This window comes from Epinephelus fuscoguttatus, linkage group LG5 (assembly GCF_011397635.1).
Source record: "Epinephelus fuscoguttatus linkage group LG5, E.fuscoguttatus.final_Chr_v1".
In the NCBI taxonomy this organism is placed as follows: domain Eukaryota; kingdom Metazoa; phylum Chordata; class Actinopteri; order Perciformes; family Serranidae; genus Epinephelus; species Epinephelus fuscoguttatus.
The window spans coordinates 12,514,997-12,538,623 of record NC_064756.1 but is presented as its reverse complement, the minus strand read 5'-3'; the positions used below and the strand labels follow the sequence as shown (position 1 = coordinate 12,538,623).

Here is a 23,627-nt window from a genome sequence, read left to right as displayed (position 1 = left end):
CACCAGTTTTCAAGCGGACAAGGATTTGCTCGTTTGGTCCGCACCAGAGTTCGAATGAGCGTCCACACCACTCAAAACGAACCCAACTATCCGTGGAAGCGGACCAGGGTTCGTTTAAAGCAGACCAAATAGCGCCAGCGTGAATGCGTCCTTATATTTAGTGCTGTCCACGTGTGATCTGATCACCCAAGCTGCGTGTTAATACCAGGTGTAAACAGGGGCAAAAGGCGGGATGAGTCGGTCTGAGGTATCAACTGTCAAACCTCTTTTTGAATTTGTTTTACACAAGTCCTTCAACATTATGAAAGTGCATTACCTAATTGTTTGATTCAACAAATCCACTGAATAATTGAGAAAATAAATTCCACGGTGTGTTCAAGTGGTTTATTTACAAAAACAATATGTGGCAGTGACCAATCACAACCATCAACACTATAACTGGGGGAAGAAAAGCAAAACATCGTCAGTCATGTCTATGTTACAAAAATATTGACCTATTTACTATTTTACAGTATCTACAACACATTTATCACTTAAACATTCCTTTGTCTTTACTTGTTCCATATTATCAAGATTGTCTTCAATGTGCAACATAATTACTTTTGACACTTTTTCTTCACACCTCAAATTTTGTTACCTTTACACACAAAAGCTTCATAACACCAGCTGCTGCTAGATCAGTGGTACAGTTTGTTCTCCTACATGTGAAGATGCGAGACATTCTCGAGGCGGAGCAGAGGCTCACTTTGATTCACTTTGCTCGGCGCTGATAAGTCAATAGTCCTTGACATTTGAACTTCATTTGATTTCACCTTCTGGGCCAGCGAGTTCACATTTTGTGTGCATGTGAGAGTGTGTGTGTGTGTGTGTGTGTGTGTATTTCTATCCCTTTGCCCTCATGCTTTGCTTTCCTCAGCAGTGCTTTTGTTGTTTTAAGTATGTACATGTTCTGTTTGGACCCAGTGACAAGGGGCTCTGAGGTCAGCGGAAGGCATTTCAAAGAGGCGGGGTGCGACCACACTTGAGAGTGGCTGCTGCTTGTCTGTACGATGGGGGGGTGGGGGGTGAGTAATCTGATCTGGGATCTGGCCGCGGCTGTTGTTGAGTCCAGGGTGGTTCAAGGGTGGAACACGAGCCAAAGAAATCCATGTCATCCTGGAAAGAGAGCAGGAAGAGGAACACAGACACACAGTGATTAGTAACGTATCTACCCAGAGCCAGCCAGGGGCCGACTTAAAACAGGATAGTCTTGTCTACATCAAAGAGCTTGTGCTTTCTCTTGTTTCTTTTACCAGCTGCTCTTCATGGACACACACATAGCAATGTGTCAGGCCATAAAAATGGAGCCCAAGAGTTAATCACATGCAGCACATTGAGAGAAAATGCATCCTCTCTCGCAGAATCAGTCTGTTAATGTCTGCAGGAGTTCGCAGATACAGCTCAGAGGGTTGACGCTATTTATGTAATATATTCTCTGAGTTTTCTGGAGTGGGAGAGGCCATGTTTTCTTCTTTGAAGTTTGCTCTCACATACTGTACTTCCCTCTTTGCTTGACACTCTAAAGAATCAGAGGAAAATTCAGCTGTTTGCTTTGAGGCAACTAATCTGAAATGCCAAGGGAGTGTCCTCACACACCTGTTGCAACTTTAATGAAGAAAACTGATTCATATCCAGGGGAGTGATAAACAAACCAGATGAGACCATTAGAAAAAAAAGTGTGCAGTTTTGTGTCTCGAAATTGGAAATCCTGCAAAGTTAATAATCAAAAATCATGTATAGGTTTCTGGTCTTTTGCATGAGAGCATTACGTCACCTCACCTTCCTGACTTGAGTGCTGTTTGGGGAGAAGTGCATCTGTCACAGCTTCACTGTAGCTCTGTCTGGTCCTCTCAGGTGAGTTCTCCCTTGACCTGCGCCCTTCCTCTTCATCCCCATCTTCTTCCACCTCCAGTCTCCCTGCAGGATCGGCGGTGCACTGAGGCAGCCCGAGACACTCTGCAGGCTCTAAACTCCGTCTCATCCCATCAGCCTCTTTGCACGCAGACTCTGGATGTTCTTCCAGCTGCGTCGGGGGACCCTCCTCATCCTGGGGTGTATTTCTGGGGAGCGTAATGAAGAAAGAGATTATTATCACCGTGAATCTCTGTTTGAAGCCACACCCTGTGGTGCTTCACTTTTATGCACGATGTCTGTTTGTTCTCAGTGCTTCAAAGGATCTAATTAACCCCATTAAATTATGTCTACAGCACCCTGAATAGCAGCAGAAACGAGCGTGCTGTCATGTGTTTACCTGCCTGCTGTTACCAGGTTTACTGTGGGCGTAGCAAACACTAGCTGATGGGGCGAAGCACTGTGTGAACTACTTTTAGCTTTGTATTATTCTCAGTGTATGACCGCAAGTTCACTTCTTACCTAACATGTTTTATTTTCTAACAGTTTAATATTCTGGGACCTGCAGAGCCACACTAATCATCCTCTATACGTTGAGTCATATGTACGCTGTGATTTATTTACATTGCAAAGGCATGCAGTTGTGTACATGATTGTAATTGTATTTTGTTTGTTGGGTGGTTAATGTTAGGTTTGGCTATAGGCCAGCTGCAAAGGTTCAGCTCAGTCAGCAGAGCGTGGTGCAAACATTGCAAGGTTTTGTAGATATTTCCCTCCGGGCTGAAAAATGTTGGCAGTCATGGTGTTGCCAGGCAGTTTAGATAGGTGTTCCCCAAACACTGTGCTACATTCAGTCTTAATGTGGAGTTCATCAACTGCAACTGTTCAGTCCGAGTTAGTGTTCATGTTCTTTGTCCTTTCCCACCACCCACTATTCTTTCAAATGGTTAGGAAAATGATATCTTTTCCAATTTTGGTCACATTTCTTTGAAATTAACGAGCACACAGTTTCCTCACCCGTCACTGAGGCTCATCTGGGACTGGAAGGGACTGTTGTCCAGGCTGCGGCCCAGACTGCAGCTCTCATCACAGCACAGAGACGGGATCAGGTGGACTGGACCTGAACATCACACATACAGAAACATGGAAATTCACCCACCTGCCATCACCTCCTAGTCTAAAAGCACAATAAGCCACTCCACAGTGCACCACTGAAGTCTGAATACAATGCTTTCCTTATAGTCATCAGTTGTTTGATCAGCTACAGCTGTAGTATAAAGTCTCTTTAGTCTGAACCACAACCTACCACAGGTGTGTCCGGGGCCCAGGTGACACTGGCAGCAGGGTCTCTGGGGGAAGTCGTGGAGCCAGCGTGGGTCCAGGCAGGACAGCTCTGCTCCACTGTACGGACAATCCTGGGACCTCAGAGAGGCCGCTGAGGAAAGATGGAGACAGTCAACAACTGAGACATACACCCATAACCCATACAGCTGAGCTCGTCTACAGGTACCACTTTTATAAAAATAATAGCGTATCCTTTAGCAGGGCTTTACATTTTGTCTTTCTAATGATTTACAGCTCAGTTAAGCCAATAAAAAGAACAACTTCTGGGTTGCCAGGTTGTGAAAAATCTCACCAGTCTGGACTGACATAACCATTCATCATCTGGACCAAATGCATTTTAACAACCTTTTAATCATTTTAGCAAACAGACACTCAAAGAAGTTTTTCCCAACATGACCTTTTATAAAGTATGCCTCATTACAAGTTGGTGTCTTTCTACTTTTATAGCATAAACACTTCACTCCAATAAGGATAAGAGAAACTAGTCTGGGTTTTTTATGAGTAATTGTTGCTGTCAGGTGAAATCCTCGCAGCTTCAGTCGTGGTGTTTATCTGACTAAACTTACATGCCCTCCTATGCGTTGGGAGATGCCTCACCACCCTCGGGTCCATGAGGCCGATTAAAATTCTTTAGTATAATTTAAAAAGTGACTATGTTAGTGTTTTGCAGCAGCTTGGGTGAAGGGTGGGGTGCATGTTTGGACTGAGCGAAAAATATTTAACTCGTGCATTCACCTTACGCCATTTCAGTGAGAAAAACACACAAGTGGTAACGCCTTGGTTACTTCTGCCACACTCTTTGTTTCAGGGCGAGCTCACCGGGGAAACATGATGTCATTAACTCTTTGCCCTGGGAAGTTTCACATACTCAAAACGCATTTGGCCTCAAGAATGCTGCTCATTATACAAGTTCCCACAAATATGCAACATCAGGGTTTAATAAGGCTTAACACTGGAGCTCGCGACTGACAGATGAACTGGCACTCTGTTTGTGCAGCTCACAAAAGAGTGATGAAATCATACTTATCCAGCTGTATATACTCCTCTTCATTTACCTTATTAAGGGCTCCATAAGTGCCACTCATATCGTAAAGTATTTAGCTCTTCAACAGCATTGATCCCTGCAGTGCGCTAAAAAAAAAAGCTTCCAGCTACAACTTCCACACAAGCGCCTGCTCAGTACACCTCGAAGCACACAAGCGAGTAACACATTGGGGATAACATATCAGCATGTATATCTTCTTTGTTTGCTCTGTGTGATAACTGAATATAAAGTATGAGCTTTCCCTTTAATCTCGAATACAGAACAAATTGTACCGGAGATTCATTGGCTGTGCATTGAAATGCCAGCACCTGGGGAGGGGGTCAAAGTTCAATGCTCACTGCATAGACCTACATGCAATCCTGGCTTGAGAAGAATGCACTGCGTCTATAGAGAGCAGTTGCAGTGGTGCATTTAAAGTCTTTTAAAATGTGAACCTAACTTTAGGCTGCTCTTCAAAGCACCACTCATTATTTGTAATTTGTTTTAAAGAAGCCCTTAAAGCTTCTTCTTGGCATTTATTAAATTTACACTTTTTGGACAATGTGAACAAGTGTGTGCAGATGTTGTGACTCACCGCTGGGCTTCTTCTCCAGCAGCTGTCTCTTGCAGTAGATGACACACAGGACCAGCAGGGCCAGCAGCACGGTGGCCAGAGCGCTGCAGATGACCGCAGCCAGGGCCATGTCCCGCGGGCTGGTCACCACTGAGGGCAGTGGCACCAGGTTCACACGCCCACTGCCTGCGAAGAAAGTGGAGGGAGGTGAGTGTGATATACAGCTGAACAGCAGGGCGTAAAATGTTGACTGACTCTTTGATTGACCACATGGCAGCGGACCTAGTCAGCTTATTTCAAGGTGATGAGTGGCATTCACATTAGACCAAAGTAAATACACAACTTATCTCTCATATTAAGCAGTTATGCACATAACACATAACAAGGAGCAGTAGCTTCACATAATTCGACACTATTCAGCCAATCAGAGCTGGGTAACATGAGACAAATTATTCCTTTGCGCCTCGAGCCAGTCATCTCGTTGCTAAAGTCTAATGAAATACGCAGAGGAGTTCAAAGAGAAAACGCCTGTGGTGGATTCCCTATTTATCTGCCTCTGTCTCGTTCCCCACAGAAGATGATTTACAGACATCTCTGCCCCCCCACCCGCCCCAAGGCTCCCTCACATGCTCGTCACACAGCCCTGAAATCAAGAGGCAGACGTGCTGGCCAGGCAGCAAGTGAAGTGGGTCACGTATGAGTGTGTCGTGTTTTCTTTTCTGCTGCTTTTTGTGTTGTCATTGTGTCTGTGGTGGTGAGTTGTGTGCACATGCACTGATTTCATGATTAAGCCACTGTTACACACTTCTGCTCCCGCCTGAGGGGAAACGTGATGTCACGATTTGCCTCGCCCTCGGGAACCTTCACACACTCTCATGTGAAGATTTTTGACCACAAGAATGCTGCTCATTATACAAGTTCCCACAAATACAGAACATCGGGGTTTAATACGGCTTAATGCAAGATATCATAACATAAGACAGATGAACCTGGCACCTGCTCCATGTAATTATCCTCTCAAACACTCATCAGAGATAAAGGCACAATACATGATTCAAATGTAAACTAAAGAGTAGCAAAACAAAACTGAAACTTTCCATCGCCCTCAAACTGAAGGGCTTTTTTATTTAAAGTAGGGTTGCAGCTGTAACCGGTGTATAATTGTAATAGCTTTATATTTCACCAAATACATCTTTCATATTTGTTCATATTTTGTTGTTGCTTTTTTTAACGTGTTCATACTTGTTTCTGTATTTATTTGGGGGAGATTTTATTCTGGTAAATCCCAATTTTTGTTTTGACATTTCGGTGACGCCATTTCCTGTAGATTTACACTATCCTTCTCACTCTGGTTTGTGGAAAGCTGGTCATGAGAAGCTGTTGTACTGATTATAATGGGCTTTGCAGAGAATAGCGAGGCAGAGGTTGTACTCGTCTCCGTCCTCATCATCCACCAACACAACGCAGAACTTAAACTTTGTGTTATGCACATTTTGTAATACTATTTAAAGCTGTATTACCTGACCTGTTTCCCCCACTTGGATGCAGTGAAACAAGCTGTAACCCAAACACTGACATTATCACCTTATGCCATGCAAAAAGTAGGACTGAGTGATATGTGCGGAAAATTCTAGCATGATATTTTTAGGCTATATCTTGATACACAATATATATCTCAGTATTTTTAAATCTTCTCCCAAGCACTTCAGTAAGACTAGGACTGGGAGACAAAATCGAACCTTACAATGTTTTTGACCAGATACCCTGTCTGATGCAAATAAACTAGGGAAAAAAACACAATTTATGCCATATCATGATACAACAATATCCAAATCTAAGATGGTATATAAGCTCATATCTCAATAACGATTTAATATCTTCATATTGCCCTGCCCTAGCAAAAAGTCAGCTGTTTTAAGTTGTTCTCATTCAGCGTTCATACTGATACCTACTAAATGTTTTGCTATAGCTACGAAATTCTCCTCTGTCCTCACCAGGAAGAGCTTTTCGCTACAAAGAGCTGCCTGCTGCGCCTAAAACTGATCAGTGACAGTGGTTAGATTGGACCACATCATTATGTGTCTTGTTGCCACACAGTTCCTGATTGGTGACAAGGAAAATGTAAAAGAAGGAAGGGCCATGATGACAGTGACACGTTTGTAGGAGCCAGACTTTGGTGCTAGTTCTATTGGAGTCAATGGGATGGATGCAGCAAATCTCACAATAAGCCACTGTATCTTTGTTGTTTTCCAATTTGACTGATAATTCCTGCGTTATGTATGTTTATCTAAATATGTGTGCTCGTTTTCTTTGTTATTGGTCTCCAAACAGATCATGGCTCTGTCCTGCAGTGGCTGAGATGCAGCTGACAGAGCCATGATCTGTTTGGAGACCAATAACAAAGAAAACAAACACACATATTTAGATAAGAAATGTCCGTAAGCATCACTTAATGTGTGTTTTTTTAATCTGGTGGAGGGATAGTTCAGTCAAAGTTGAAACAGCAAAGATAAGATGGGTTATAGTGTGACTTGCTACATCCATCCCATTGACTCTGATACAACCGGCACCAAAATCTGGCTCCTGGAACGCTGTTACTGTCGTCATGACCCTTCCTTCTTCTATATTTTCCTTGATTAGTGATGTGTAATTTCAAATAAAAAACAGCTCCACTTTGTGGTTCTCAAGTTGCCAAGTAATCTGTGCGCTCAGAGATAAGTAGCAAATTTTTTAATGTCTGACTGCAGGTTGAGACTGAACCATGACATGAACAAATCATGCGGCTTTCTGGGTTTATTTGGGAAACTGAGTTATGAAAATCCTAAACCAGCAGTGGCTGCTGCAGCATGTTACTGTTAATCACACAGACTTTATAAACAAAGAAACAGCAGTCTGTCACTTTCCAGACATCCGGCGTGATAACCGAAATATGAGGGAGCAGCGTTACATCAGATCTGCACGTTCCTCATGAGCTCTCTGGTTTGTAGCTTTAAGAGGAAGTTGGAGAAGAAACAGTAGCACGCCTTAATTCTCCATTTGAGTGACATTTCCCTCTGAGGCCATTCACATGTAAGCTTAACATAATTGTCTCAGATCATTATCAGTAATCAAATATAATTTTTCTGATCAATGTATGATAGGGAAGGTGTGGGTTACTGCAGAGCAAACATTAAAGGTACGCTGGTCTGACACGGAGAAACAGACCATTTCACAACAATGTGGAGGGAGAGAAAGAAAATGTGAAGGACTGTTGATGAATATGGCAAATATAATGAATGGTTTTTTGTTTGAGAAAATCTTTTTCAGTGAGCCCTGCTGTTTGCTTTCAGTACATTAATCATAACGGGAACTGGTTTCAACCTTTTCACATCCAAGAGCTCTTTGTTATCCACTGTAAACATTACTTTAGCTTTGGGCAGTTTTTTTATTCAGCCAGATAGGGGATAAGGGTATTTTAACATTCCTTCTGACAGGAAAAAAAGAGAAAAACTCAAAGCAGTGCTGTGAAACTTTGTCTGACCCAGAAGGCACAGTAAAGGAGCACTTTCATATGAGCACTGAAGAGTACGTATTACTTTTTTCTTTTACATATTGCCACATTCCAGATCTTACAATCACTGAAACTCTCTAAATAAATATAAGTTTATATAAGACGTACAACAGTTTAGCTGTGACGTTTGTATGTGCATGTAATCCTACTGATCCCACTTGAAGACAAAGTATCACCCATTAAGACATAAATGAGCATTAAATCACAGCAGATAGAAGCTTTCTCTCACTATTAAAATATAATACTACATATATGTGACTAAAAATGGTGCACCATTTCTCAAGGGTGTCCACAGGTATCAAACACTTATGTTTAATGCTTTTTAAGACCTTTTTAAATTATTTTAAACCGAATTTAAGACAAATCATTCATTTGTTATTAAGCATTGCTGGTAAGTATAAAGGTAAGGAGTACATATGTTGCAGAGGCAGGCGTTTATGTAGGAATAGAGTTATGGAAGTGAGTTCGATTAATCTACATTTTGTATAAAGTAAAAGGCAGTGTTAAGTTCAGTGACTTTCATGCACAAGAGCTTGATTCATTTTGACAAAAAAGCAATTAAAAGATGAATAAATTAAATTAGATAAAATGTTTGTGGAGATTAAGACCCCACAAGTTCAAATTCAAGACTATTTAATAACTTTTATGGCCTCATATCTATAAAAAATGGCTTTTTAAACAAAAGAAAAGCTTTGTAAAAGATTTATAAAGCACAATGTGCTGCACAAAGTACAAGGAAGAAGTTGGAGGCACAAAATAAAGCCAGCAACCAACTATAAAAGTGAATCAAATCCATTAAAACCAAGGAAAAATGTCATTAAGTAATAATTAAGATGAAGAATAAACCAATAAAAGATGCAAAGACATGAGTGGAGTATGCTGCCTCAGTAAAAGCTGGACTAATAAAGAAAATCTTATTAAATTTAAAGAATAATACTAAAAGTAGACCATTAAAAAAGATAATACATATGAATTAAAATAAAAGAGCAAAAAAAACAACAGTAAAAGATAAATAAAAAAACAAGATAAAAAAGAAATAAATAGACCAATAAAAGAAGATAAGAAATAATAGATAACAGAAAATAAAATAATGGAAAATTAAAAATAAATAATAGAAAAATATTAAATAAACCAATAAACCAGTGAAAGTAAAATCACTACCTGAGTTAAAAGCGATAAAAGAAATAAAATAAAATAAAATAAAATAAAAATAAATTAAATTAATTAAATTTGAAAATAGTCCGGAGACACCCTGTTCTCATAATAGCATGGTGTCATACCGTCATGTGTAATATTAAAATTTGAGACTTATAATGAGTTGTCATTGCACAGATCACTTCACACACACAGAAACTGTACTGCATTGTATTGGTAATCCACAGATGTAACAACTGACAATGGTGTTTACATTCCGCCTTCACTGTCAAGGTCAAGTTAAACTCATCCAAGGTGAGCATCATCTGCTCCTCAACACAAAGGCAGCCTGTTATCAGAGGCCCAGCAGCTGCAGCAAACACAGATAAACACTAGTCCATTGAAGAGAGCTCACCTGCTGATATTATCTCCACACAAACCAGACCAATAAACCACAGCCTTTCATGCACTCCCTGTCTGTTGACTTTATGGGATGCCACATACTCCAAATAAAAGAGGCACTTCTTTACACCTCAGAGGGATCTTTGACTTTTGTCTGCACAAAGAGGCTCTTCAGGAGAACTGAGCTTTGTTTTGCTCAGAACTCTGAATAAAGAGAGAATAAATGTTTTTTCTGACTGCAGTCCTAAAAGCTGTGAAACAGTGTTTCTATTTTATGTGAAGATATTTAAAATTGTTTAACACAGAATTTATTCCCAGAACCTTGAATTGATCACTGTGACTCAATTGTCACGTGAGAAACGATAAGGGGTGGGAATCACCAGAGGTTTGTGATGATATTATCACGATCCTACTGACGATACAATATTGCCACATAAAAATATCGCGATACTATGCAGTATTGATTTTTCCCCCCACCCCAAGAAACAATAAAGGCACCTAAATCACTATAAAATTACTATACATCGTTTTTAGAGGCGATGCTATTCTCTAGAAAAACCCTGGCGAGTAGCTTAAAGTAGGCTAGCTGTTAAGGTTTGATGTCTCTACTCAGCTCTACAGTAACTTGTAACTTGAGCACTAGGGCTGGGCGGTATGACAAAATTTTCACATCACTTTTTTTTTTAATCATATCAGTTTCACGGTATTTGACGGTATTTTGCTCGGGTTCGTCCCACTTGACATGCTGCTGTGTCGTGCTATGGTCTATTCAAGTGCCGGAATTTGTTATTTATGTGACAACGCCTGAACGCAACACAGGCTCCGCTCCATTAGTGCTGTGCTCAGTTATAATTGTCTCAGACTCGGGACGGGTCGGCTTCGGTCAGGAAAATGCGGCCCAAGCTGTGCTCTAGTGTACTCACCTTTGTGTGTGTGTGCACACGTGTCTGTGTGACACAGATACAGAGAGCAGAGGAGAATTGTAAACAGCGGTGCGCAGCCGCAAGTTGCTTATAGCGGAAACACTGCTCTTTTTGGCATGAGTTCTTCTGGGTCATCGTGTGCAGACTCTCTCCGGCAGCCATTCTCACCTCTAAACTTTTCTCTATGCTCTCACTCTTGCCGGTTCTAGCACGCCTGTGGTGTGCAACGTTGAAACACTTTCCCACCACGCACATTCCGGACATTGTTTGGGCTATTCACCAGTATTGCGGTATATGAAAAATTCATATCATAACGAAAATAAATACCAGTTTTCGGTACGAACCAGTATATCGCCCAGCCCTATTGAGCATGTTCAAAAAATGTAATTCAGTAAATATATAAATAAGGGAATTAGCTGCTGCTTCTTCAAAGATTTGGAAATCTAACAGCTTTGCTTCATTTGATGCCTTTTCAGACAGAAAGTTCAAGAAGACGAGCATCTTATCATCTGGTATTCCTTTAAATTTGTGATCATGAATTCAGTTTCCTCGTCTTTTATGAGAGAGCGTTCACATGGAAGTCTGTTTTAGATTAGATCCTCCAGATGCACATACACTGAACACAAAAACACTTTTACAGGAGCTGTTTCTGCACGTTCAGTACCCGAGACAAACTGTACCATTAAGAGGTGCCACAGACAACGTATTAAATCATCACTTTGCATTCTTTCAAAGTGAAACTGGATATGTCTGCTGGGATGATTTATAATATACAAAAGCACGACACCCAAGATGTTTGTGGTAAAACATTTTACAATCATCACGTCTTGTAATGTAACACCACCAAACATCGTTGCTGCTGTGCGGCTGTGGTTTGATAATTGCATGATAAGTTAATTAAGACAGTAGTGAGGACAAACTGATCTGCAATCACCAGAGATCGTCATTCCAGCTGCTGACGTCTGACAATACTGAGACGCTCTGGTTTGAATTGCTGGCAGGCAATTGTAGTCAGGAATGTTTCCCGTACCTTGCCAGCCTGATATGTTGTGTCCCATCTGTGGTGAGAACTGATTGCATGAAGCTTTGAAGTCGGTTGGCATGCCACAGAAGTGAATAAGTTTTCTCCATGTGACAGGATGGGGCGTTGAGGCGATCGGGAGGGACAGAGGTTCATTTGATCATGTGTCCTTTGGCTAGTCTTCACAAGCTCTAATAGCAGCATGGAAAAAGGGATACGCGGCAAATACCAGTAGCAGCTGCTCTCCAGAATTTGCCCCATTTCTTTGAGATATTTAATTTGTGAAAGAAGGGATATCCTGCCTCGAATATCAAAGATAACTGTTGTTTTGTGGCTGCACTTAAACCAACACCATTGTTTCTCTTTACACTGAACAAAGAGAGACAATTCCCACCTGAATTGCGTAATCCGGTTGAAAATAGTAATAAGCACAATGCAGGGATAAACTACAAAGCACAGGTAGGGATTCGCGCTACTTGTGTCTGTGTGCATGCCTATGTATGTTAGCATGGTGTACCATGACAGTGAAAAACTCCAGCAGATGAAACACATTAAAGAGGCTGAAGGAATCCATAAAACACAATCTCGTTTTTTACTCGGCTCCAAAAAAGCCACTGGGGGAAAGGGAGGAGAAGAAAAGGGGGGGTGGTTTAAGATTTACAGTCCGTCCCAGACGGCGACTGCCTCCCCTACACAGATGCACCGTTGCCCCCGGGGCCAGTGTGGCCTATTAGAATGATCTGCCCTTCAAGTTTTCACCACCCTCCTCAAGATAACACTGGAGGGAGGGAGCAAGACTTTCAAACATTTGGAAATGCTCCACTGAGAGTCCCTGCAGGAGCTAACTACCAGCTATGTTCTGAGACACAATAGCCATTTTGTTTCATAGGCCTCCTCCAGTATCAAAACGGGAAGCGCCACAGATGGACAAATGAGCAGACGGAGGGAGGCCAGTTGTTTCAAAGCCGACATTCATCACAAAACACTGCAACAACACATTAAAAAATATACAGACTGAATATACAGACTGAAAAAACTAACATAAAAGCAAACAAACAGCAGATGATCTGATGAAATCGTGATTCTTCCCATTTGGGGCTTGTGAGCAAACAACTTTTTTTTAAGTTGTCTGCTATCCCAGAGCTGTCTCCATTCATTTAACGTGAGGCTGCTCACCCTGGTCTGGGACCGCTCTGATGCTAACGCTGCCAAAAAGCCTCCTCAGAAACAGCTGCAGCCTCCTCTACCATCAGGAAGTCACACTCAATTACCAAAGGTATAAGTTCGTTCGCCTGTTGGTTTTATGTGGAAACCTGAAATCATAAGGTTGTATTTAACTACTCCTAATGGCCGGAAGACAGACGTTAATTGGCTCTGTAGCCTACTGGAATGCAAACCCTGCTTTGTGAGCATACTGTAACACCTCCTGTCTCCTTTTTGCATAATGGATCTGCGCAAAAAGGTAATCAATTGTGCTGCTTGAGCCGGCACACTCCCTGTCGTGTTTACTCTGGTGCTGAAACAAAAACACGTAGAACAGTGCAGCCCTTTTTCAAACGCCATTGAGACGTGTTTTGTCTAGAAATATAAATGGAGGTTTTGTTCAAGGAAGTTTGCTCTTTTAATCCAAAATGAGCGCTAAGATTGAGTGACACTCTGAGCTAACATAATCCAGTGTTGGCAAATCCAGTATTATGTTAGCGGTATCCATTTCAGCTTTTCAACTGCTTAGCTTGTAAATCCAAGCATTTATTTGCACATATAGCTCGGCCGCTTGGCTCAGTGAGACTTAGTGAATGAACTGTGGCTCGCTCCACCCTTCAACGTCTGCAGTTCTGGTTACACCAAAGACCGTGTGCTGGCATGTTGTGTGTGTGTGTGTGTGTGTGTGTGTGTGTGTGTGTGTGTGTGCAGGCTTTGTTGTGGCACTGCAGCCTGAGATTTGGTTCTGGTAGCATTTGGCTAGAAGTTCAATTGTGTGCAGAAGCTGGTGATGTTTGCTTTTAGACCACTGTTGTTTCATCTTTAAACATCACCTATTGTGGGCTTAGATGAATAGCCTCTATTCACTGGAACATTTAACGAAATGTCCAACTGATGTTAGGCCAACTGTTAGAGGAGATAAAAGAAAGGGAAGGTGCTTACAGTGCGGCTCATAAGGAGGTGGAGGGTCCCCACAGGGTATACACTCCATGTCCTGGAAGCCACTTAATTTTGTCTTCCTGTAGTATCTGTTGAAGACACAAAATGACACGTTCAAACCTGCAACAACCTTTCATAATGTAACATATTTACGATACATGTTTGTCAGACTTATCAATGAGCACTATCACAACTCTGTCCTCTCACCCCGGCAGACAGTCGCCACACACAGCGTTGCTGGTGGTGGAGCAGTTGCCCTTCTGGAAGCGGTTGATGAGTCCACAGTCCAGGCAGGGCTTGCACTTCTGCAGGCTCCGGTCTTCCTTGAAGCGACTGCTCCGGCAGGGCACGCACCGGGCATCCTCTCCATAACCAAAGCCACATTCCTGTGGGGATTAAAGGGAGAAATACACCGGGTAAGAGGTGGGGTCGGTGGTTTGGGGAGATGTGCAGCTGGTGAAAAGAGGGCTTGAATGTGGACTATCGGGGGTCTGGAATTAAAGAATGATCTTGGCTCGCGGGATCAGGGGAGAACAATGGCCTGCCTCTTTTGAGAGTCCATCTTACACTGGCAATAATCTCCCTGACTCTCTTAGTATGAATGAGCGGCCTTCCGCTGCAAGACCCAGAAAGGCCAGGCATTTGAATAATAAAGGCCTCGGGGGACACCCACTGTTGTATTATTGCAAGTTTATTGCTGCGTTTTTGTGTGACTCCCTCTCCAAGCAGACTCTGTGAGTGTCCCGTTGATTGAGAGGCCAGCAAGCAAAGGAAACGCTTCAGGAAGGGGGCAAGGATTATGGAGAGGTATATGGAGAAAATAAGATGAATACTCTTTTTGTCTTCAACAATGGAAAGTGCACTTAAAAAGCACAGCTTCCTACTACCCTGTGACTGATCTAATGCTGAGCCACCTTTTGGGGATTTGTTCACCTGGGCCGAGTAAAATCTAAACTAGAGAAGACATTTTTTAGAGGAACAATTTTTTTTCCAGTGACTAAAATATATAGTCTGGACAGACGATCAAACACTTATCATGTTTAGTTGAATAACTTATCAGTATTTCAGTGTCAAGTCTTCCACATTATGTTATTATACAGAAACTGGCAATGTAGAAATGCACATACGATGTAGTTTAAAGGAATATTTATGGTGAGAGGAACCCAATCTCAACACTGAATTCACCCCAAATTGTATTTGTTAACTTGGGCTGTAAATACGGAACAGAATTCATATTAAGTATTACTCCAGCTGCTTACTTCTATCTGCCAATGTTACTCTTGTTTTGTCTCTTTCCTAATCGGTTCTCTGTCATATCCCTAAAAGTTATGTTGAAAGACTGGTGACCTCAATGACAAACTGACATTTACATGACAGCTGATACTACTGTACACCACACCGAGTGAAAAGACCCTGCAGGGATGACATCATACATTGATCATTCATTATCAGCTCCAGAGCAGCTGCCCCCCTGTTGTCTGGTGTTGCCACACGCAATCCAAAGCCAGAAGGACGGACAGGGGGGCGGGAGGTGCTCATATATCATTAAAGTGAAGGCCAGCTTCAAACAGGGCTTCTCTCTTCTCTCCTCTCTTCGCCCGTGTCCCATTTCACTGCCCGGGCATGCAGTCCTGCTGGAATGTGGGCACAAGAGTCTGATATGGGGGTTGGGTTTGGGGAAGCAGGCTGGCAAGAAATAAAACGGGAGGTTAGCGGCAAAGATGCGATCGTGTGATGGCACCATAGAGTCGGGGACAGAAGATGAGGATTTCAGTCCTTCCAGCCAAACACATGTGAGCCTGACATTGAACCCTTGGACCAGGCCTGGCCCGAGGTGGACCAGTTAGGGCTAGACTATTGCAGCTGTTGTTATGAACTCTCCATATATGGCCTTGCTCTCCAGCAGGGAAGGGAACAGTGGAGGTGGGGGGGGGGCAGAGGGAGGGAAGAGACAGAGAAAGAGTGAGAAACAGCAAGGGGGTGGCTGATGAGTGATATAAAGGGGAAAGAGGGAATAAAGAAGATTCGGCCGCCCACTGCTGCAAGCCATGGTCTTGCCTGTTTGAGGGGAATGAAGCTCAGACTGAGCCAGCGGAGGCCGAAAAATTACCACGGCACTGAACCCTAACACTGGTCCTTAAGAAAGCACTGTGGGCCCGGCCATTGCAGGGTACCTCACAGTGATTCTGTGACCCACTTCCACATGAAGGAAGGGGCCCAGCGATGATTCGTCCCCCCTGAGCCCAGCACTGGCACAAGCCCTGCCTGTGGGGCACCGCATGGCAGGATGGGGGCTGATGCCACGTAGACACGAGCAGGTCAGAGCACTGAAACAAAAGGAAAATGGAGCCAACTTCTGCCTCTCTGATCCAGGCAGCACAGATCATCAAGGAGTGATCTCTTTCTTCTTTTATCCCTGCTAACAAAGCTCTACAGAGCTGACATCCTGCGCTGATTGAGACTCGTTCAGCAGCTGAAAGAAAGACTGCTCTAAACTGTAATCTGTGATGTTGAAGTTATTATTACATGAAAAGGTGCGTACACAATGTGTAAGCCTTTTCCAACGCATAACGATACAACTGCCACCAGTGTCCACAAAAGAAGACATACTCAGTCCGTTAAACCTGCATGAAAAGACCATATTTTCAGGGTGTGTAGAGGATACAATAATGGCAAAAACACCACAGTACACACAGAGGCAAATTAACTCTCTATTAAATACATCTGCTGGAAGTACAGGGACAATATCTGAGAAAACCACAGGGGATGCAGTCAAGAAGAAACTGCAAGAAAAAGAAGCAAACCAACATTCAACTTGAATGTCCGTTTCCATATTGTACTTTGAGGTGCTTTCACGTCAAAAGCCATCCAAAAAAGGCAGATGCTTAACATCCCATTTCCCTGTCCTATCTCCTGATCTAGTTTGGGTGAGACTGCCAAGCATAACAGCAGTGCAGAGGGGAGAGGAGCTGCGAGAGAGGGGAGAGCTGGCTGGGACCTGAAGCATGTTCAGACGCAGAGATATTTCTGAGATTAGGAGGGAATCACAAGGGGGGCGGCCAGTCATCTGATTAATGAAACGACGCTGAAAACAATGCATGTTAGTTAAAGCAGTATTTAAGCAGCTTTTTTTTTACTGCCTCACTTCTTCAAACACAAGAATGGTGCAGCTAATGTCAGGCTGCTCAGATTTTGACCACTCTGTTGCTTATGCATTCCTTTGTTTCTCTCTTTAGCCAGTACCATCCAGAAGTCCTTTGCCCTGGGAGTGTGGCTGAAGGAAATGTTACACTCTTGCTACATACTACAAGATGTTGACACATCAAAGTTGTGTTCCTGCCTTTTTTTTTTTGCCACTGGCAGTTTTCCAGCGTGCACTGGAAAGCAATTCACCCCTTCCCCTTCATGCTTGACACAACACAAGAGACGAAGCAATTCGCAATGAATGAAACCAAGAATGAAATATGTCCGACAAAGAATAACTGGTTTTAATGGACGTCCCCTCTGTGTGGGTGGTTCTTTTAGCTACAGTTAGTGTGAAGGGGCTAATTGATGTTTGTCAGCTCGCCTAAGAGCGGCTTCCAGAGGCAAACTTCCAGAGCAAACTGGGGCACATTCCTCTGGGATCTCTATGGCAGCTGCACAGAGTGACTCCAAAAGTCTGCTTCCCTCCCAACAGTCAGCCCTGCCTTTCAGAATATGGACAGATTGTCTTGGTTACGCGGAGCTCAGATCAGAAGTTGTTTCTCTGGGAAACTTTCTCTGAGTGCAGGCCCAGGTCGCCACTGTGAGCCGGTATCCCGCTACCTTCAGAGAAAGAATGAGGCAGCCAATTATTAACCAGGACCCCAGGGTGGCTAGCAGCATTCAAGCCTGTTGAGCTGGCAGAGGAACACGAGGACTACTGAAGCGTATTACCAACCACAGAGTGCATGTCTGTGTGCACTGAGATTAAAGGCAACTTGGCTTAAATGCATGTGTGCAACAGATGTCAAGGGTGATACAGAGCTTTTTTTCTCGAGTGCTCACAGAAGTAGTGGAGTGTTAACTCACCTAAAGTCAGTCTATCAGCCTTTTTATTAATGGAATACTTACTTACTAACATTATTCCTTATAAACAAACACATACCTTAAGTTATGAAGTTTAATTTACAGTGCTATCTTTTTTTCTTAAGGCCCATCAGTATCTCTCGACTAAATTGTTTATATAGTCGTGGCAGATATATTCTCATATGAATTCACTTGCTTGTTTATTCGGTACACCTGGCTCGTCTGACAGCCCTGCAATAAATCCTGAATGAAGGTTATAATGTTCAACTTTTGTTTAAACTGTTTTAATTAAACTTTATGGTCGTTTTGTGAGCTGTTGAACTGTATAACGCAACACCTGGAAGCATTTGAAATATTTAGTTGACCGTCGTCCGTATAAATGGTGTTTAACAGTGACTATTAGTCTGTGTATTACAGTTGAATTATTGGAGGACCTGTCAACCACTTTGGGAGCAACAACAGGTTACAGTCTAATGTTTAAAAGTCAGGTGATGGATGGTGATTACTCTTTATGATTGTGCCTTTAAACTTTAAAACAATTAGCAAGTCAGTTGACTGTTTTACTTTCCTTTAACATAATTAGAGATGCTCTATTGCCATTTTTGGCCTCTGAACTTGTGTGTCGGCTAATAGCAAGTATCAATCTGATACCATTGCGTTAAAAAAGATAACAATAACAGCTGGATACTAATAACCCTGTATGGATGTGAAATGATAGCCATAATTGTTTTATGGCATGGCTTAGCTTAAACTCTTTGTAAAAAAATGCGTAAATACATACACAGCATGAATTTGGCAAGGTGTCACCCCTTGGAACTAAAGCCTTGCATATTTTACATTCTCCTTTTTATTAGTGGGGATTTCCAGCGTAAAATACTGCCAACAATATTTTGCTAATGGCTCATAGTAAACCATTAACCTATTTGCCAGTGGCTACACAGCGCAACTCGCTGTGTAGGCTCCTGCTTTAGAGAGGCGAAGAATTGATTTCCAGGAAAACTGCTGTTTGATCTGGGAGTGAAACTACTTTGAAGTTTATTAATCGGTGCATAAACTCTCATACATAGCCAGTCAAGCATTTGAGGCAGCATCAGAAGCACTACCGATACTGGTAGCCGTATTGGAACGGCCCTAAATATAATTCAACTTGTTTTATTTTTTCAAATATTTAACTTTTATTTAACCAGGAAGTGCCGTTGAGATTGAGCCAATCAAAACACATTTAAAATGCAACAAATAAAACATATAATACAAAAATCCACAATAAAACAACAACTATTCAAACATAGAGGCCTCTCAAGAAAATCAAGCACATGTCTCTATCGCCACATTCTTTATGATGCCCTTAAATCCATCAATGGATATAAGTGTTTCTAATTTTAGATCAATTAAATTCAAGTTTCCTGCCTTGTACTAATCTTTTTAAATATTAAAACAAACTGCACAGGTAGAATTATCTAACCTGCATATGATGCACAACTTGTTAAGACTGAGAGGTTTTGAGGTGTCACATTATTCACTGTTAAATTAATGTTTGCTTTGCCACAAACCGATTCAGTGATTATACTTCACTCACTTTTACATTGCTGCCTACACTTACAAAAGTAGCTGCTGCCAGAGAGGAAAGCCTAAGCTGACACTATAAAAGCCTGTTTGTACAAAGCGAGCACACAAAAACCTGTGGCTAAGGTGGTGGAAAAAACTGTATTCCCAGTCGAAAGAGCAGCAAGCTTAGGCATGGCTTGCTTCAAACAGCGAAGACAATAAGTTGGACAGGGTGCAATGGGGAAAAACAATGGAAGCCATTCAGCTGCAGAAGGTCAAAAGTATGGGTGTGACTGATTAAAGAGGGGTCGGTGTTCTACAAAAGCTAATAACGGCTTGGCTGTTCTCTGCATGAAAGAGAGGAAGTAATAAATAATGTTGGTTCCCTGGATAAGATACACTTTTCTAAACACTGATGTCCATTCTTTTCATGAACCCAGCGTTTTTTTAAGAGATTGGAATCCATCCCACTTCTTTTCAGTTTGAGGAAGTCGATTCAACTGACCTGTTATGGATCCCTGGTGTTACTACACTTTCCTTTTCCTTTATAAACAAGTGGCAGTATGTTTTCCATTTAGTGGCTCTATGGAAAATGCTCCTGAATGATCACATTACTTCTTCTCTTTTTTTAAGTTCTTTCATGTAAGATGATAAAAACAGAATAAGTAAAACAATCTTGCTCCAACCTTTGATAGCTCCTGTCCTGCATCACACTGCTTGCAGGGTTTACAGTTCCCAAAGCGGTCCTTGTACTCCTGCTCTCTGCATTCTCTGGTCTCCTCCTCAGCCCCCACAGGAATCTGACAGGGACAGTGGTTTGACGAAAGTTAGAGATTCCTATAACTCATCACCATTTTCATCCATAACAGAAAGAAGCAGAAACAGAATCCGCAACTATGCATCATAATCTCTCTTATTTAAGGGGATCAACCCTCGCTTTGGACTCTTCTTGAAAACAAGTCTGACGCTGCTGGGATGAGATAAGATGAAACTTTAATGAGCCCTGTGGGAAAACAACACAGTCGCAGCAGCTGAATCTAAGTCACAAGCAACAATGCAGGGATCACCAAAACCAGAGACTAGGACACAGATAGCAAGTACAATCAGGACAGTGCTGTGGACAAAGGTAAAGTGATACTCAGCATTGTCAGAGTGTTACCAGCAAGTAGTTAACGGGTCCTGCAATGTGAGCAGTCGCCTGTTTAACAGTGGCATGTCGTGCAGTTCAAGTTCATGTGTGCAGCTTGTGCAAAAAGTTTGTAGCCTCTGCAGCTCACGTTTGGAGACATTTTACATGTTCCCCAGAAGTTAGTTTTCATTTCGAAAGATGGGAATGCAGTTGAAAGTTGTGAAAATAGCTACAATGTGGATCCTGAGTTAGTATTTTTTGTTGAACTACGATTTCCTACATGTCAAAAATGGACTTTTACACAGGTTGCAAGACTTCAACATACAAGCTATACACACAATAATATTAACAGATGTGGGGTAGCCTAATTATAGGTTGTCAGAGAATCAAAATCACCTAATAATCTTGCTTTCTTGTGTTTAAATGAAAAAACTGAAACACTTACCAGAGCTGAACATATGATGTGCACAGTCAGTAGAAGTGAGAAGGTGTGTTGAAGGATCCAAACCATTTTGATGAGTTGCCTGCAGCTGAAAAAAAGGGACACAACAATAGACAACTGAGATTAATTATGTCATTATATTGCCTCTACACTATAATAAACACTTAATGAGTTGTGGAGCAGACAGACATATTTGATTGGGTCAAATTTTCTTAAGTAAAACGATAAACTTTTGTTTTTTATTATCACCACCATCAGTTCAGGTTTGTTTAACCGCTTAAATCCAGTTATTATAAACGTGTTGTGCAGCCTGCCTTTATTTAAAGCTGCATAATTTTATTTTATTTACAAGATAAGTCCAAAGAAAAGGACGCACAACACATCTAAATATTTCCATTTAATGTATGCCCTATACTTTGCATTCACTGTACACATCGATAGGACATAGCTCCAGTATGATAAGCACACACAATATTTATATGATGTTGTCATATAGAGTGAAATATGCTGAACTTTCCAACCTTAAAGCTGCATTAGTTGGCGTCTAATGAAAGGGTAGACTGGATGATAAGGGGTTAAACACCTTTTAAATCACATTTTTCCACAGCTTTATAAAGCAGGTGTAGGCTGTGACGCACTAATTAAAAAATAACCACACGCACGAGCGAACTGTAGCACAGTTAATTGATGCTGTTTGATTAAAGTCTCAACAGCAGCTGCAGATAGAAGTTCAGACAGCTTCATAGCTTTACATTAGGAAGATTATCTTATAAAACCATTTCATAAAACTGCCTAAAAATCTCATAAGCCCTTAAAATTGTCACAGGTATCCAACATCCCCAACTTAAAGTTACTGAATACGTGTAAAGCGAGTGGAAGTATAGATGTAGTTTAGCAGCTCGTGGCTTTAAAGCGACATTAGTTTCGTATAGTGTTGCTTTAATAACACAATATCATACTTGTAATGTGAATTTAGAGACTTCAAGTTTACACCTTGTGTTCTGAAACTAACCAAACGCTTGCTCCGAGTCGTCTGTCCTGAGAGTGTTAGCCGTGAACGTCCAAAACCTACTAATAAAGCTCCTCTTACCTGCTAAAAGGCTCCTGTTGATCAAAGTACTGGTTGTTAAAAGTCGAAGGCAGACCGGTGAGAGGTGTGGTGCTGTGTTTCCCGCACCGGTCCGCTCACCATGTCAGCGCTGCAGCTCCAGCCCAGCTCAGAGGAGCAGCAGCAGCAGCCCGGGGACTACACTCAGCGCACACATCAAAGGCGGGGAGAGGGGGGTGGCTTTATGGATCTGAGGCGCATGTATCTGATCTGGGATCAGCCCGCAGACATCAAAGACCCGGTCCCACACAGCGCTGACCGAGCTCAGGCAGAGCAAAGTGTGATCACTGATCGGCTGGTTAGAGAGTCGATATGTTGTTGAGGAATGTCGAAGCAGAAGAAGACGACTTTCTTTCTCTGTGTGTCTCTCCCCTGTTTGTGTGTGTGTGTGTGTGTGTGTGTGTGTGTGTGTGTGTGTGTGTGTGTGTGTGTGGTTTATTTGATGGCTGTTTAATGGCAGCCAGCCCTCTGAGTTTTGAGCCACAGCCAAACTGTGGTCCGTGGACCTCCAGAGGTCCTTCACAGCGTCCCTGCCGGTCCCTACTTTTAAGTTTAACACTTTCCCTGCCAGAGTTTAATTTTTAAGTTGCCAACCACCAGCAGCATTTTCTTTAATCATATCCACTAATCTTTCAAGACCCACTGAATAATTTGCATTGTGAATATGTAAACAGTCTATACATGAAACTAAAGAAGAGAACCTCTATTTTTAAACAGAAAAAAAACATTTTATTCTATCTTATTTCATTCGTTTTTTATAAACACTTGAATTTGTGCATTTTCAAGTACAAAATCTATTTCACATTTACATTTTTTTTCTCATTTCCTTATGTCAGTTTGAATTGTATAATGAAAAAAAGAAGAATGCTTCCTCCCACAGTCCAAAGACACGCAGGTTAATTGGTGACTCTACATTGTCCGTAGATGTGAATGTGAGTGTGAATGGTTGTCTGTCTCTATGGGCTCTAGTTTCCCGGTGCAGCGCAGGGTGCCGCAGGGTGGCAAACCTCGCACAGAGCTAGTTTCGAGCGGCGCAACCCTAGGCGCGCTCAGTTTGGTAGTTTGGCAGACCGAGGTGCGCTGAGATGGGTGTGGCGGCGCAGCATAGGGAGGTGTTGACAGATCCAGCTTGGCACAGTGACAATTTTTGCCAAAAGGCTTCGCCAAAGGTGCACTAAAAGCTCACCAGCTGAAACCAGGTCTACTGTCAGTGCAGGCAGAGTGCAGTGGGTGTAAATGGAAGTTTGGCTGACCGGCGGACAGTGCGCACACATCACCAAAACCTCACAGGCAGGTTTCCAGAATGTCAGGCACATTAACAGTAAAATAAATACCCACAAAAAACACTA

At 42.2% G+C, this 23,627-nt stretch overlaps 1 protein-coding gene across 1 annotated transcript; it reads right to left on the bottom strand.

The window, feature by feature from the left end:
• Nucleotides 1-370: 370 nt before the first annotated feature.
• Nucleotides 371-22,656, bottom strand: LOC125889291 (tumor necrosis factor receptor superfamily member 19-like). The gene is made up of 10 exons (XM_049577144.1): nucleotides 22,261-22,656; nucleotides 21,174-21,258; nucleotides 20,286-20,399; nucleotides 14,212-14,390; nucleotides 14,008-14,093; nucleotides 4,854-5,018; nucleotides 3,197-3,325; nucleotides 2,908-3,010; nucleotides 1,819-2,099; nucleotides 371-1,155 (listed from the first exon to the last, which is right to left on the bottom strand). Exons 2-10 carry the CDS (start codon nucleotides 21,237-21,239, stop codon nucleotides 1,151-1,153), a joined length of 1,128 nt encoding a protein of 375 aa, XP_049433101.1. The 5' UTR covers nucleotides 21,240-21,258; nucleotides 22,261-22,656; the 3' UTR covers nucleotides 371-1,150.
• Nucleotides 22,657-23,627: the final 971 nt, after the last annotated feature.